This window comes from Meleagris gallopavo, chromosome 5, assembly GCF_000146605.3.
Source record: "Meleagris gallopavo isolate NT-WF06-2002-E0010 breed Aviagen turkey brand Nicholas breeding stock chromosome 5, Turkey_5.1, whole genome shotgun sequence".
Lineage (NCBI taxonomy): Eukaryota > Metazoa > Chordata > Aves > Galliformes > Phasianidae > Meleagris > Meleagris gallopavo.
In genome coordinates this window covers 44,263,183-44,280,787 of record NC_015015.2, presented here as the reverse complement: position 1 = coordinate 44,280,787, position 17,605 = coordinate 44,263,183, and the positions used below count along the sequence as shown (strand labels likewise).

The 17,605-nt window shown below is 38.7% G+C and overlaps 1 protein-coding gene across 2 annotated transcripts in view; it reads left to right on the top strand.

Annotated features, from left to right (window-relative positions):
• The first annotated feature begins 7,828 nt into the window (after positions 1–7,828).
• BTBD7 (BTB domain containing 7) overlaps positions 7,829–17,605 on the top strand; it is a 30,050-nt gene continuing 20,273 nt past the window's right edge. For both annotated transcript variants that reach the window (XM_010711849.2, XM_010711848.2), the window contains exons 1-2: positions 7,829–8,033; positions 12,696–13,775. In XM_010711849.2, coding sequence (XP_010710151.1) covers positions 7,952–8,033; positions 12,696–13,775 — 1,162 coding nt within the window. In that variant the 5' untranslated portion in view covers positions 7,829–7,951. The remainder of the gene's footprint in view (positions 8,034–12,695; positions 13,776–17,605) is intronic.

Below are 17,605 nucleotides of genomic sequence, written 5' to 3'. Positions count from 1 at the left end.
AATGGCAGTTCTGGGGTGCATTAAGAAGAGCGTGTCCAGCAGGTCGAGGGAGGTGATCCTCCCCCTCTACTCTGCCCTGGTAAGGCCTCATCTGGAGTACTGTGTCCAGTTCTGGGCTCCCCGGTACAAAAAGACAGGGATCTCTTGGAAAGAGTCCAGCGGAGGGCCACAAAGATGGTGAAGGGCTTGGAGCATCTCCCCTATGAAGAAAGGCTGAGTGAACTGGGTCTGTTTAGCCTTGAGAAAAGAAGACTGAGAGGGGACCTGATCAAGGTTTATAAATATCTGAGGTGTGGCGGCCATAGTGGTGAGGCCAGTCTCTTTTCAGTGGTACGTGGAGACAGGACGAGGGGAAACGGACATAAGCTGCAGCATAGGAAGTTTCGCACGAATGAGCGTAAGAACTTCTTCACGGTGAGGGTGACGGAGCACTGGAACAGGCTGCCCAGGGAGGTTGTGGAGTCTCCTTCTCTGGAGATATTCAAGTCTCGCCTGGACGCCTACCTGTGCGACCTGGTGTAGGGAACCTGCTTTGGCAGGGGGGTTGGTCTCGATGATCTCTAGAGGGCCCTTCCAACCCCTACAATTCTGTGATTCTGTGAAGATGGCAATAGTAGCTGAGGTGAGTGCTGCTGAAGAAATGTGTGTGGAACCACAGTATCAGTGAACCACCTTATTTATTTTCATGTACATCATCTTGTGTGTTTTGAATCAAGAATGAGGCTGTTTTGGCTGGATCTGATACTTGTTGTGGCTTGTAACTATTACTGTAGAAACTCTACTTAAGCTGCAGTTGAAATGGCAGTTTTACAACTGTGCTTTAATCCTTTCCTGAACAAGAAAAAATGAATGCTTTTTTAACAAAATACCTGATGCATGCCATCAAATGGACTAGACTCAATTACTTTTTGAGGTTTTTTACCAGGTTCTTGTGTTCCATCTTCCAGCTTTTGTATTGTAATTAAGTGAATCCATTAGTCCCTAAAAGCATAAGAAATGGTGTTAGCAATTGGTGCTACAAACCTCTGTTTTATCAAAAAGCAAAAGCTGTACAGGGGAAGCATGCTGCTGTGTAAGAACAAAAAGATACGCAGGAAGGATGGCTCTCAGAACAAAGTAATGAGAGTACATTGAGATGAATGTAGAGGAAATTCTTTTGAATTCATGGTAATTTTGTGAGTGGCATTTTTGGTCACAGGAGAAAGACTGCAGTGGAAGTACTTGAGATTGTGTCACCAAATATCTCATAAAGGCATGTGCAGGAAGGAATATGATAATGCAGAAGCACTGAAGGAGTGAGGAATGATGTCTTTAATGGTTGTCAGCAGCATAAATAGTGCAAGAAGAAACTGTAACTGTACAGTGGCTGACCAGTAGGATCGTGTGTTGACTGCAACCAAAATAAGACTATAGAGACAACCTGTGAAGTGACTTAAGAATGGAGTCTGTTTGCATTGGAAGGCCAACTGGTATGTGGGTCCAAGATTTTCAGTCTCCTTTGTGATCTGGAGTTATTGTTTGGCAAACCAAAGGTAGAGTCATCACCAGAGGCTTCTGTTCCTGGTAAAACTGTGGGATTTAATGAGGGAACATAGGCTGTGATCAAAAGAGTGCTGTTTTTGAAGGCAAAATGAAAATGACAAATTGTAAAAAAGACAGGTGCTGCTTGCTTGTTTTATCAAAGTAGATAGAAGCAGAGCATAGTGTTTCAGGTGGCCTTATTAGTAATCTTGTACTCTCAGAGGAATTGTACTGAATGTGAACTGTGAGTTGGATTTATAGGCACTGTTATGTACAGGAAGCTCCCAGATGCTCATTCAGAGTGAATGGCTCTCTGTGAAATAATTGGACTTGGAAAAGAGGGAAAACATCTCCAGTAGGAGGGGACTGCAGGGTATATCCCACTGAGATGGTACTTGATGTGAGGCAGCAGCGCTGAAATCTGGAGACGGATCTTCCATATGGTGGGGGTTTGAGCCAAGATTTCCCTGCCTTAGTAGACTTGCTAATTTAAAACAGCATCTTGTGTTCTAAGTGGGTCACAGCTCGAGCAAGAGAAGGAATTCCCTTTCTGAATGGAACAAGGATCTTTATGGGGAAGTCTCAAAGAACAAAAGAAAAGAACTATAAATTGTGAAAACTGCACAGGTTACCTGCTGTTTCTCACAAAGAGCACCAATGCCACTGACAGATCGGCTACTTGAATAAAAACATTTTGAAATGCAACGCATAAAGATTTTTACCTTTGTTCCACTGCTGCCTTTTCTGTGGAGGAAGAAGTCTCTCCCAGAGTAGGTGACTGAGGATACTTTTTGCGTATTGCTGCTCTGAACGACAGGCAGCTGGAAGATACTTTGATGCTATCTAGAACTTGGGTAGATGTGATAAAGCTTAATCTGTTTACTTCCTTCTCTTTAAAAATAAAAAAGTTGTTCACCGTACATATTTTGAAAGTCGTTTAGATTCCTCAAAGCGTAACATGATGTTATGTCAGAGTAACATGCAGTTATTCTAGATGGGCTAAAACAAATTCTTCTAACTTTCTCTGTAAATAGGCGTGTTTATACCTAATTACTCTGTTCAGTGATGTTGATAAAGATCTGATGAATGGGATTTTTGATTTTTTTTTATCTTTAACTTTATTCTGGTCTGAATTGCGCTAGTGTTCCTTTCAAGTGAATTTCTAAAAGTTGGAAGTCTTTTAAGAATACAAGCAGTTATTTTACTTCAAGAGACTGAGTTCTTGCTGATTTTGCTAAAAGAAGCATTTTGAATTGAACTTATGGAAGTCTGCAGTGAGAATATCATCAGTCAGAATAGGCTTGCAGCAAACTGGTAGGTGCTTGCAACCAACTGGAAGGACCAGTGATGTATAGAGATCATATATATAAATATAAAAAAAAATTTAATTCGCTTGGGAGGAATTTCCTGTTACATGTGGTGTTATACTAGTGTGATTTGGTTAGTCTATGTTGTTTTAAGTGCTGGAACATCTTTGATATCCCTCTGAATACAGTGTGTTGATGTCCAATATCTCTGTTCATAGTCTGACCTGTTGCTACCTGCAGATGACGTAACTTAATTGTTTCTGGGATGTGACCCAACCATATTGTGCTCTGAATTGCTTTGCTGATCGTAAAAAGTCTACTTTGAACACCATAAAGATAGTACTGAAAAGGTAGCTTTTTTTTTCCTGTGTTTACAACTGCTAACATGCTTCTCAAAGTTTTCTTTTTTCTCTAGGGTGTGCGTATGTCCAAGGCTCCATGCCTTTATACTTTATTTGAATATAATTATTCTAACTTTTGCTCCAGTTCGCCAGAGGACATGCTGAAAAGTAGCACAGGTTATATTATTTTTTTTCTAAAGCTCAGCACTGAGTCTGGATAGATCAGGAAATAAAAGGCTAGGACTACTTCTCCTTACTTGGGTATGCATGCATAGTACTTTATGAAAAAGCAAGTGCTTTAAAATTCATACTCGGCTTTAATGAAGGGTTCTCTGTGGTAGCTGGAATGCATGATTTGATACAAAGAACATCCAGTGCAATTGCTTTTGCAATCTGCTTTTTCTTGCCTTTTTGTGCATGTAACTGCTGATGTGGCTTAAGTTCTGGTGTTTTGCTTAGTAGATTTTTTTCTTTTCTATTTGGTAAGTAATAATTTTCTAGTCTCAAATAATGAACAATATCTGTTCCTTGTTTTTGTACAGTACTAAACCACAGTAAAATCTTTCAGATGTATCAGCTACTCTCACTGTCATCTGTATATTTTTTGTAACGGCAAAGGTTGATTGCTTGACTAGTTTGAAAATAGACATCAAACAGGATTCTGTATGGATTTGCATGTGTGTCAGACTATGGACAACCAGTCCTTCAACATTTCAGTTGTTCAAAATCTCCCTTGTACAAAGACTGAATTTTCTGCAGCATAAGGAGGTGAAAGACTAGTGGGATTATGCTATGATCACTTTGAAGCCATAGGACACAATATGCTTCTAACTAGGATTTGCTTGAGTTCAAGGTACAAAATACTCTGGGAAGTCTTCCAACATCCAGGCGTGTGTGTGTGCAGTACACAATTAGATTCGAAAGGAGGCACAAGAAATTTTGGCATATGTAAATTAGCAGAATGACTGACAGTAGTGCCTGTTTTGCTGAAATACATTTCATTCCTTCTTCCCTGGAACCGAATATGTTTGGTTTTTCTTCTTGCTTACAAATGTATATGATGTACATGTATGTATATCACTTACTTATGTATATTTTTACATTTATATCTTTACATTTATACAGCTTTATCACTATTTTTACGTTGTCCTTCATTTTGTAAAATTGCGTATTTGAAATTTAGTGGGTGAATTCATTCTATATGATATAGTCCTGGGTGTAGTGTGTGACTCTTGTGGTAAGCCCTTACATAACATTGTTTTATATACTGGATGTTCTAAGAGCTGTTCCTGGTGTTCACACTTTTGGGGAATTGAGATAGATATTCAGTGCCTGAGTTTACAAAACACTAATAGTATCAGATTGTACTGTCTATTTCTTGATTGTGATCTTTGTCCATCTTTTGGGTAGAGTCAATGAAAGCAGATGTAAAATATTAACTTCAAACCTGAGACTTATTTGCATATATTGAATGTTTGGCAGTCAAAAAGAAAATGAAAAAGGAAAAAAGTTTTCGTTTTACCTCCTAGGCTCTTTACCATGCTAGGAAGAGAAACGTTAACTTTTTTTTTGTCCATTTAATGGACAAGTTATCACATCACAGCTGAACACTGAAGCAGGAAATAGAATGGCAATGGCTTTATTCCAGGACTCCTTCCAAATGAACCAAGTCCAATTTTAGCTGAGAAAAGGGAAGCTGTTGAGCTATATACCCAGCATACCTGCCCTTATTTGTAAGACAGTTGGAGTTGGAACTGAAAGGCTACTCTTATCTCAACAAATCTTGTATTAAATGCAACTAATTTCATATGGGAATGGATGTAGATTCTACACAACATAATCTATGTGGGTATACATATCGGCTGGGTGAGTTGCTGCTCTGATGAAGTCTTTTCTGTGTGGTTTTCCTTAAATCTGTGAGAATTCTCATTTATAGAGAAGAGGTCTGCGTCTGTATGAGTATCATCGTTCTAGAAGAACTAGCTTATTTCTGTACAGGAGGGAGGAGAGAAGTATGAATAAGACTGAACTGATCCTACAGCTTGTGTTTGCAGGGATTTGCTGATGTTGTCCACTTTGTGATGAGGGCACTGAGTGCACCCTCAGTAAGTTTGCAAATGACACCAAGTTGGCTGGAAGTGTAGATCTGTGTGGGGGTTGTGAGGCCCTGCAGAGGGATCTGGACAGCTGGACTGAAGCCAATGGGATGAGGTTCAACAAGGCCAAATGCCGGGTCCTGCACTTTGGCCACGGCCCCAGGCAATGCTACAGGCTTGGGGCAGAGTGGCTGGAAGACTGCATAAAGGAAGTGGTCCTGGGGGTATTGATTGATGCTCGGCTGAACATGAGCCAGCAGTGTGCCCAGGTGGCCAAGAAGGCCAATGGCGTCCTGGCTTGCATCAGGAACGGTGTTGCCAGCAGGAACAGGGCAGTGATTGTCCCCCTGCCCTCAGCTCTGGTGAGGCCGCACCTTGAGTACTGTGTTCATTTTTGGGCCCCTCACAAGAAAGACATTGAGGCCCTGGAGCAGGTTCTAAGAAGGGTGACAAAGCTGGTGAGGGCTCTGGAGTGCAGGCCTTATGAGGAGCGGCTGAAGGAGCTGGGATTGTTCAGTCTGGAGAAGAGGAGGCTCAGGGGAGACCTCATTGCACTCTACAACTTCCTGAAGGGAGGTTGTAGTGAGCTGGGGGTCGGCCTATTCTCTCACATAGCTGGTGATAGGACTAGCGGGAATGGCTTCAGGCTGTGCCAAGGGAGATTTAGGCTGGACTTTAGGAAATACTACTTCTCTGAAAGAGTGGTCAGGCACTGGAATGGGCTGCACAGGGAGGTGGTGGAGTCACCGACCCTGGAGATGTTCAAGGAATGTTTGGACGTTGTGTTGAGGGATATGGTTTAGTAAGAACTATTGGTGATACGTGGTTGGACTGGATGATCTTGTAGGTCTTTTCCAATCTTGGTGTTTCTATGATTCTGTGTATGTTCTGGTTCCAATTTCATACTGAACAATCTTACTATGCCAGGAGAAAGGCATTTTATTTTTCTCAACCTGTGAACTGAATCTGCTTACAGACAAGGCCAGAAGTACCAGGCCGTAAGCAGTTGGCACCTAACTAGATACAGGAGCTCCCACTTCCTGCTTCCGCAAGCCTGTGGTTGGTCTGCAGTTGTCAACGTGCAATGCTGGTAGAACTGCTGTACTGTTGGGATTGTCTTCTGCCTTTGTGGAATTCAGATAGCAGTAACAGGCTACAGCTTTGTGAGGCAGATCTGGACTGTAAACCCTTTCACAGTAGGGATCCTGCCTGTACGTCATGTCTAGTGTGAGGCATTGTGGTTCTGTTCTGAAAATACTTGCTGACCACAGAAATACCATGTGGCCTCCTGGGAACGTTGTTCTTAGGCAGCAGATAGCTGGCAAATAATGCACCCCCGTTGTACTTGATAATGCATCACTCCTATGCCAATATCACGTCTAAACCCTTTCTCTTCATGTAAACAACCCTCAAGTCCCATGATGCTTGTTTTGACTCCACCCCATGCTTAGAGCAATCTACAGCCTCTCCTGGCCTATCACTTTCTGCTACTCATGATCTTTTCTTCATGCTGCATTTGTGTCTGAGATGCCAGGTGTGCTTCTAATTAGCATCATATCTCACCCCTCCAGAAGAACGAAAACTCCCACTTCTGAGCTCATGCCAGAAATAAATGAATTATTAAGGCAGGGAGAAGAGACAAGGTACAGTGCTGCAGCTTCCTTGAAACACTGCTCTTGCATGGAATGTAGCTGTGCAGTTTGGCAAACTGGAGGTGCATGGAGACATTTGGTAGCGTACAGGAGGTGTGGCAACACCTGTACCACCATGGTGGAATTTAGCTATTAAATCTAAAGGGAATTGAGCCTATACTAAGAACTTCTCAGATTTCTCTCAATATTTCTCTTCCTAATCTGTACATTTGTGTTCTGGTTGGGGTGTATGTGTTCAGTTGATTGAAAGGGTGCTTTTCAGTGATAGTTTTTACTTCTGTAGTATCAGTGTTTTATCACAGTTAATATAAGAAATTAGAAAGTACTTGTTTTGTATATGTGACACAAGTCTTTGTTCAAGTTACTTCAGCACTGACTTCCTATTTTCAATTGCCTAATAAAAGAATAGTTAAAATCTAGATAATGAGCAAATTATTACTTTCTCATTATTATTTACCTATTTCTTAGGCACAAGTTCTGACTTGAAAAGAAAACTGAAAGAGAAATGTGGCCAGTGAGAAATCCAAGTTCACCTGAAAGCAGTACTGATGGTGTAACCCTCAAAGATATAGGCTTATTCCACTTTTTCAGTCAGAATGTTTGAACTTTTTTTTATAACAATGTATAAATGCGTCTACCTTGGTATAGTTAAAGGAGCAAGTTCAGTCTAGACCATCTCCTGCTTTGAAATCTTGTTAGCTAAAAGCTTGACAACAATCCTGTTCTTAGTTCAGATTGATGGTGCTCCATTGCCAATTATTTGGAAATTACAGAATTCAGGCAAAACATATCTTTTGAATTTAGCTTTTTGTTGGAAGGATTAAATAATCTTTAAAATAAAACCTCACTTTATATGTGCTGGAGGCTGAGTTTGTTTCATTCAGAATGTGTAATATTAAAACAAAGTAACTTCTTGGTTTTGTTTTTCAGAAATGGAGGAACAAAATGCTGGATCTGGGACTGAAGACTTATAAAGGATTATGGGATTATACATTGAAGAGCCAGCAGGCGGAATGCCTGAGTGACTGAAGAAAATGGGTGCTAATGCATCTAACTACCCTCACTCATGTTCCCCAAGGGTAGGGGGAAATTCACAGGCACAACAGACATTCATAGGTAACTTCTCAGTTATTTTGTTGCTTGTGTAAATGGGTTGCTGGATTGTGTATGTATTGTATCTTAATTTCTTGCAGTGGCACTATGCAGTTCTAATTTTCTAGGTCATCAGCTTGTATCTGCTCAAGCTTAGTAGTGCGTGAAATTTGGTACTGTGCAATATCTGTTTAGCCTACGTAGGCAATAAGTTGATCTGCCAGTTGCTAGTAAACAGATGTCAGATTACTTATAAATAAGTGCTTTTAGATAATTCAGTCATAGAGGGAAGACTAACAAGTTCAGAGAGCAGTTGCTGTCTGTTAGCTGTACCTGTGATTTTTCATTCTTCCTCAGATGTTCTGTGCAATGTTCTCTAAGCACAGAAAACTCCTGATCCTCAGTACTCCCGGTAGTATTGGTAATGTTTGTAGGAGGAGAGGAGATGACTTATTACCAGAAAGGTTCCTCTGTAGTAAACCTGTTAAAGTAACTGGCAATCTTAAAGACAACTTTTTCTACCCTTCTCCTGTTTGTGGAAGTTGGGGTGAGGAGAGGAGTGTTGCTTATTTTCCTAACCACCTTAGGAAAAAAGGAAGGGTTCTGCTTAACTAGGAACTTCACAGAGCTCTTAAGAAATTACTTACTCATCCCAGTCATAACTGGGGCAGCTACCAACTTTATATGCTGCTCAGTCTAGCACAAAAAGGCTTCAGTGTAGATCTCAGTACTGTCATGATATAAATAATGAATAGTTCAGTGATGAATCTAAAAGGCGCTATTTCAAAAGACAATCTTTTTTTAAAAGTAAAACAAAAAAAACCCACCCTGGCAGCCTGAAGAATGATCTTTGTTGTAAATAACATAAATACTTTATAAACGCTTTTCTCCTTTATGTCTTGCCTTGCAACAGTGAATCAGTACTTAAAAATATGCACTGACTCTTCTTAATCACCACTGAAAGAACAGTGACATCCTTAGCAGAGAGAAATTTACTCGCTTTGTAACTTGTTTTATCATCTCAGCCTTTGTATCATTCCAAACTTTTAGAGATCTGAGTAGAGGACAGCACATAAGCTATTTTATATTTATTTTATATGAAAACTTCTGCTCTGGACAAAAAACTGCATATGTATGCTTATGCTGTGTCAAGGAAGAACTTAAGGCTTTATTTATCTTCAGTGTATCGTAACTAAGAGTAGTAAAGTATTTGTCCCAATTTTTACATACATTATTTCTAAAATCACAGCCAAGACTATCATTGAAGTTTTGATCTGCCTTTGTATTGAAGAGAAATCCAACGCAGGTCCAAACAGCTCTTAAGAGGGGAAAGTTCCAAAGGTTTTGTTAAGTCCCATAGCAAATTTGTCTGTACGTGGAAGCTTTTGGTAATGTTCCTCAGTATTAAATCCCAGATAGAAACCTATTATTTAGTATTTCACAAAGCAACTTCTCAGCAGGTTACATATCTTAGGAGTTGAGTCTTTTTTTGATAAAGGTCTAAGAGCATGTTGTTGTTTCCTTTTAGGAAAACAAAATGAACAAAATGAAAAATGAGTGTTCTGATTTATTAAAATAATAAAACAAAAATTCTTCATGGAAATTTTCTGATGCTACGGTGCCCTAGTAAAGTAACTACTCTTTATGTAACATTGGCAAGTATCCCATTGTCCTGCTTTGTGGTCATTGGCTTTTTCATGTTTGAATAGCTGGTTTGTTGTAGTTCTCAATAGAAAATAGTTTTGTCCTAAAATTGGCTGAGATTTTAATTGCTTGTGAGAATAACCATGCTTTTTCTCTACATGAACTTTTTCAGATTTTTCTCTATGCAGTAGGCACTAGATCTGCTTACTGCCCAAAAGCAGGACTGGAAATATGAGAACTGGTGTTGTAAGAGCTCAAAGTGCATCAATATTTCAGTTTTAGGAAAAGCTTACTAGTTAATCTCTTGCTGTTTGTCTACAGCATTCAGATTTCACACCATTTTCTAGGGCGGTACATCTGTTCAAGATGTTAAAAACTAATTATAGAGCTGTATTTAAAAATAAACGTGTTGGCATGCGAAGGACTAGACAAATCCTGTTATTCATTGTAGTTTCTCTTGGGAGTCATCTGTTTCTTGTAAGTATTATCTGTTCAAAACTAAGTATGATGTAGGGGCTTTTTAATAACACTTAATAGATTGCTACCTTTTATTATAGTAGTGGGCAGTAAATTTTTACTTCCTAATTCTAATCCTGCCTTCTGAAGGAATGCAGGTAGGCCAGGAAGATTCAGAGCATTCTTGACAGATACTGAATCACCAGTTATTGAAGTACTGGAAAGACTGTGCTGATGCATCTCTTCTGCTTCTGGCAAAAAGCAGCTGTGGGTGACAGCTGTATTAGCAGCAGTGCTTTATCTAATTGTAGGGGTTAATAGTGCTGTTTGCAGTAATTCTGAAGTGAAATCCTGAATGTATCCTGATGTATGCAAAGGTTTGAGTGGTATTGTAGCATCTTAAGGTGGTTTGAGCGTAAGTAATACTTGATGGCAGCCTTCAGGGAGGAGAAATTGAGACTTCTGGTGTCCTAGTTCTTGTTCAGCAGAATGTAAGGGAATATTGTACATATTCAGATTCACTGTTGGAATCCAAAATACTTAATAATGAGCTGTTCCTCAGAACAGGATCATTACAGAATGTTCGAAGTGTAGTTACACTTCTATTGTGAAATGTAATCCATACTCTTTCAGTGGAGCAGAAATTCTAGGCTCATCTCAACAGGAAACTGATTCTCCTCATTTCTATTGTAATATCTAGTATATCATGTGGAGAGAGTGTTTATGGTGGGTTTTACAGTATGATCTCTTTGACAAAGCAGTTCCGAGTTACTGGTATATTCCTTTAAATTGATTTGCATGTCTTGAAATTTCAGTGGTTAACGACACGTTGCTTGATTGAGCAAAATTTAATGTAGCATGACTAAAATGGTCTTTCCTCAAAGTCACGAAGGCTACTTCCCCAAACTTTCACTAATAAATGAATTGTAAGTCTACTACATTGGGGTGATCTGGGGGAGTTTTACTTAAATTGATTTAAAAGTCAGTCTATAACTTAAAATTATTGAGGCTTAAGAAAGAAGACTATCTACTGAAATCTTAACTTGCTAGATTTGCCATGTTCTCAAATACAACTTTGAATTGCTCCTGTTATTTCAAATACTTTCATGAAGTTGGAATATAATGTGGTAACTAAGAGCACCATCTATACTTTAAGTGGCTGACCCATAACATCACTGCAAGTAGCATCACATCAGATCTGACTGAAACATACGGACCAGAGAGATGTGGCTGAAACATGCAGAATACCACACAAACTGTGTGGTGGTTGCACATGCTTTAATCTTAAAAACTTCAAAAAGTGAACAAATAATAAAATTGCTCAAGTTTATTAGAAGGAAAAAAAAAAAACTATTGAATGTTGCCAACAGAGAATTTGACGAATATATTTTGATCAAAATCAATTACAATGTTATTTATACCATTTGCAAATGTCTTATTTTCTTACATTGTCTGGAAGTTGTTGGTTTGTACGTTTTTTTTTTTTTTTCCCTCCCTGTAAAGTCTGAGTCTTCCATCTGGTTTCAGTGAAAAATCTGGAAATTAAACGAGAAAATAGCCCTGTAATGAGTCACACTTCTTTTTAACTACTTTAATAAAAATTCAGTTTTAGTAACAGTGTGGTGTTGTATGTGCTGCTAGCATTGAAGCATCAGCGAAAGTTCTAGTAGATCAGGTCAGATGTGCAATCAGATAATGTTGGGAGGGAAAGATATATATATATATATATTTTTTTTTTTTACTATGTTTAGATTACAATATGATTTACATGTAAATGAACACTGAGGAAGAATTTATGTGCATTCTTTTAATTGTGTAATGCACCATTCAAAGCAAATCTTTGATAACAGTAAGGTTTAGGTGTTCCCTCTTGTCTTAAACGGAGCTCAAACACAAACTGGCAACTACTCTCTGAAAGGAGTCCATTTTATGTTTTAACTTTCAGCATTACTTGATAATGCACAGGATTTCTATTTTGTTGTTAAAATTTGGGCTGACATTTGATTTATTGTACTTAATTTTCCCAACCACTTTAGTATTGTATTCTCTTACTTCGTTTTGCAGTATTTTTTTTTTTCGTGTTACTGTATTAGGTATCTAATGCCAGGTATGTTTTTCTGGTTAAAATTATTCTTAATGTTAGAAGAACTGGATTTGGAAATTACTTTGAAAGTTGGGGTGCTATTATTTCATTAAGCTTATTTAAGCTTTTTAAAAAAACTGTATTTTTTGCTTCTCCTAGAGTGAGTACAATGAAGCTTGTAATATTATGAGCACAATTCTCTCTTCCTACTTTGATAAGTGTGCATATGCCACAGAACTGCATCAATTGGCAGTGCCTGGCTCTTCTAATTGAGAAAATTATAACACAAGTTTTAATAATAGATTACTTAATAACTTTATAATAATAAAGTTGATGTTTATTATTAAAAACAAACGCAGGCTTTCAAATTGTTTGAATTATCTGATTTGAGGAGAAGGAAAAAACTGCATAACTTTCAGAGATCTGATGAACTGTTTGGGTATGACAGACCTTTCTTTTAAATTTAAGGAATAAATGTTTAATTTTCCTTTTTTTGCTTTCAGGAACATCATCCTATTCTCATCAAGGTTATGGCTGTGAATCAAAGCTCTATAGCCTTGACCATGGCCATGAGAAACCTCAAGACAAGAAAAAGAAAACCTCTGGCCTTGCCACCCTCAAAAAGAAATTCATTAAGCGTCGGAAATCCAGCCGATCTGCTGATCATGCCAAGCAGATGAGAGAGCTCCTCTCAGGCTGGGATGTCAGAGATGTTAATGCATTAGTAGAAGAATATGAAGGGACATCAGCCTTAAAGGAACTTTACCTACAAGCTAATTTGGCAAGACCTGAAGCCAGGACGCTACAAAAAGACATGGCTGAACTTTATCAGTACAAATATTGCACCGATGTAGACTTAATATTTCAAGAAACTTGTTTTCCTGTGCATCGTGCAATATTAGCAGCAAGATGTCCGTTTTTTAAGACACTGCTTTCTTCCTCACCAGAATATGGGGCAGAAATAATAATGGACATTAACACAGCTGGCATAGATATGCCTATGTTTTCAGCTTTGTTACACTACCTTTATACAGGAGAGTTTGGCATGGAGGATTCAAGATTCCAGAACGTTGATATTCTTGTGCAGCTTAGTGAAGAGTTTGGAACACCAAATTCGTTAGATGTTGACATGCGTGCGCTGTTTGATTACATGTGCTATTACGATGTGGTTCTTAGCTTTTCCTCCAACTCTGACTTAGTTGAAACTTTTGGTGGAAGTCAGAACTGTCTAGAAGAAGAGCTCAGAGCTCACAAAGCTATTATTTCATCACGATCACCGTTTTTTCGTCACTTGCTGCAGAGGAGAATACGGACTGGTGAAGAAATCACAGACCGAACTCTACGAACTCCAACTAGAATTATATTGGATGAATCTATCATACCAAAAAAATATGCTAAGGTCATCTTGAACTGTATGTATACAGATGTGGTGGACCTCTCAGTTTTGCACTCAAGCCCTTCAGTGGGCAGCTTAAGTGAAGTTCAGGCTCTTGTTGCAGGAAAACTTAACATGACTAGGGCTGAAGAAGCTATGGAGCTTTACCACATAGCACTGTTCTTGGAGTTTAACATGCTTGCACAAGGTAGGTAGTACTGTCCTTTCTATAGAATAAATGATATTATTAGAACAGTTGTTCTTCCTCTTACAGCTCACAGAATCATAGAGTGGTCTGGATTGGAAGGGACCTTAAAAATCATCTAGTTCCAACCCACTTGCTAAGGGCAAGGATGCCTGCCACTAGAGTGGTTAATCATGATTAGATTAGATGTTAACTTCTTCAAGAAGACATTTATGCTAAATTATTGAAAGTAATTAGGTTGTAAACTTCCATAGTAGTCCAAACAGTAGCTTAAAAAATAAAGGAAGAGGTTTTTTTTCCTCCTCTTTTTCCATTTGAGCAAGTCTGTTTTCTTCACGCTAGCCTTACCTATGTAGCAGCCAGTGAACTGTCAGTGGGTAGTCTTTCTGTTTGCTTTGCCTTCCAGTAATTATCTCCTTTCTTCAGGAGTAGAGGCAGTATGTGCTTGTGAGTATTATGCTTGTATATCTCCTGGCTTAAGAATGGGAAGAAAGTGAGAAGCGCTTGCTTCAGTCTCTGCGCTGCGCCCATAATCGGATAAAATAGCCTTCTGCAATGGAACTTGGAGTTCTATTCACTCATATTTCAAGTGCCTCTTCTTTTCAAAATGTAAATGCACGATAACTGTAGTCTTCTTTAATTAACATTTAAATAAGGAAGTATAAATAGAAGCTGTCTGTGTGGGATCCAGGGGGTGTTTCTGACCTGATTGTGAATGCACCTCTATTAATGTGTCACTTCCATGCTGGAATTCTATGTGTTAGCTGATGGTGCTGTTGCTGCAGGGTGGGAAAAGCTGGATTTCTTTGAGCATGCCGATTAGCAGAATGAGTGATGTCTGTTCCCACTGAATGGCTCAAACTCTTTCTAGAGTAGCTTACCATGTAGCCTGATCAGCAGAAGCTATCATTTGCAATGTTTGTCTTCACAAAGAATTGAGAAGGCTTGAACACAGTGTGTATAATGCTAGTGTCTTAATCTGCAGTCTTTCATAGCGTGTGTATTCCTTTCTGAAAATAAGACCCTTTACTGTATTTGTGGTTTAAAAAAAAAAATTCAGAATCATCCATTTTCTTTTTGAAAGCCATTAGTTTAAGTCTTGCATTCTAACTAATTTGCACTGTAAGTACGCATAATGAGTCTCGCTGTCAGTGGTTGGCAACATAGTTGAAGAAAAGAAATTTTTCTCATCTGTAAGTTGGAGATAATACATCTGTGTTTTTCAGGGACAGAAGAAATGCTATGTGAGGGCTTTTAACTGTAATGTGTCATTATTGAAGTATGATATTTCAAATACATATAGCAAGTCTTGATATTTCTGATCTTTATCAGCTTTGATTTACAATTCCTTTTCTGGGGCTAAATGAGGTGTGGGGCAGAGGATACAAGAGATCCCTGTTAAAAAAAGGAGTTATTTAGTGTTGATACTAAGTGATCTTGCATATTGGCAAGTTGTAAACTTAAATTATTATTTCTATAGTTTGTGTCAAAGGAGGTACACAAGCCTTCAGTCTTGATGATTGAAGGTGATGTTATAAGATTTAACTGTACTAATACTGAGGGATTCTCAACTCTTGGTAAGTTGATTCCTGCACATAAGGACTGGCGAGTTGTAGAGTCTGCAAAGCACTGGCTGGTGAGCTAATGCCTCCTGTGGTGCTTTGCTCTTTCACCTGTTAGTGTTCAGACAACTTAGTAGAATAATATGTAATGGGATGTTGCAGTTGCTTCTGACCTTGGTGGTGGGGAATGATAGTTTTACTTCTGAGGTGAGAAACTGAGAATAACTGAGATAACAATTGGATTTGCTTGAGCTAATTTAAGAAAATAACTGTTTACAATAGATGTTTACAACTTCTAGCTATCAAATGGAATACTGTAAACTATCAAACAGACTTTAGTAAAAGAAGAAGCTTGAGGAGGAGATGAGCAGAAAACTGCAGGTATTAACACTGCAGAAGTAGGTCATGCTCTGTTGTTTCAGCTATCAGTGGGTTTTCCTAAGAGCTGTATCAAACTGTGAATTATAGAGGATGTGGGAAAACTAATCAGTAACTTGTGTATTCCCTTGCGGCTGGTGTTAGGGAACTAATTTTCACATGATGCTGGAAGTTGAAATAATCCTACTGAAATAAAACTGTCGGGAAACAGAGGAGATTTGTTTTGAGGTATGCTGCCACAGGAATGAGAATGAGGTGTTTTTAAACTTGATTTTTGTTGTTGTTTGCCTAGAAACGCAATATTTAAGTGAAGTGTGGAAGTAGCAAAATTCTACTGTAGTGGAAATAATGTTAGATTCATTCCTATACAATATGAGTTCATATTATTTGAGAGCAGGGTATTTGTTGATCAATTGAAAGCAAGAAAGGAAAATGAGTTGAAATGGAACGTGATGTAAATGTACAGTTTCTCAGTGTGTGATTATTTTGGTACATGCCCTTATACAAGTGCTAAAAGGATTAGTGTGCTGGGGGAATACTAATGAGGGAATTAAACTGTGAATGAAACCTGCACTGAAATGCTGAATAGTTATGCACCGTTTCATAAATGAACGGAGTATAATTCTCTCAGACTGGAAATCTAAACTGGAGCAACTGAGGAATTTGAAGCTGTTCTGAAGAAGCAGTGTAACTTCTCTCAAAACTGACCAGTGTGTCCCAAGTCAGTACTTTTCATTAGCAAGATAGGTCCATGCTGCTTTAAAATATATTGTATGAGTCAGCGCTAACAAGGTGTTAACTTTTTCTAGCTGAAGGGTTTTTCCTCACCCTAAGGGATGCTAGTGCAGCTGCATTAGAACCCACCAGTGGCTGGAACTTGGTAAGTATGTGACAGTAAGGGGTGAGAGACTGTTATCCTTTGGGGAGAAGCACAGTAAAAGTGGGGAAGGATCAAAACTTAGCATGTTATGCAACGGTAGTAAACTCGGGCCATTTTCCCTACCTATCCATCCCTAGAGTCACTGAAATTCCATTTGTTAACTTGAACTAATTAGAATGTTACAGGTGAGTGCTGTGTTAGCTAGAAGAAAAAGCAGTGAGCAGTCTGTAGGATATCTGTATGTGGCAGTGAAATCAGTATCCAGTAGTTTCTTCATGTGCTGAGTTCATGTTTAGATCATTGGTATTGAAAAGTAAAGAATGGTTATTATAGTCTTATAATTGAAATTAAAAGGAAGCTTATTTGATCAGGAAAAACTGTATGCCCGCACTTGGCTATCATATCACTGCTGTTAGCAATTTTAAGCTGTTCCTCCTTTCTTATTTCACTACGTATTCTAGCATCTTGCTCTTCCTTAAGTGTTGTAATACTTAATGTGAGGAAATGAATCTTCATCTCAGTAGTGTCCCTCTCATTCCCAGTGTCATAGCTTTGTGCTAGAAGCTGTAACTCAGACATCTGACTTCTAGACACTACCCAGGATGGTGCTATAAGAGGTAAAATTGTGTGGTTAGTTGTTGGAGTCCACTGAGCAGGCAGTTCTCATGAAATCTCTCATCTTGGTCCTCTGATAGTGCTTCTCTACTCTGTGCTGCAGGCACCCAGTTTGACCCAAGGTCTGTCACTGGTCTGATGGATTGGCTTTTGCAGTAGCTAATAATAAAAAGTCTTAAGTTTCTTCTCTAGATTTCTGCATGCTCCCTAGCTCAAATTTTTGATTAGGCTCACTCAAGCTAGCCAATTCCAAATGTGCTAAAGCTTGTCTCCCTGGTTTCCTGGAAAATATTTGGGTCTCAATATATGCAAGTCTGGATTCTCTTTACAACTCATTTTACTCACTTTAACCCAGTTTTGGCTGGATGCTTGTAGTTGAGCATTAAGTGAAGTTGATG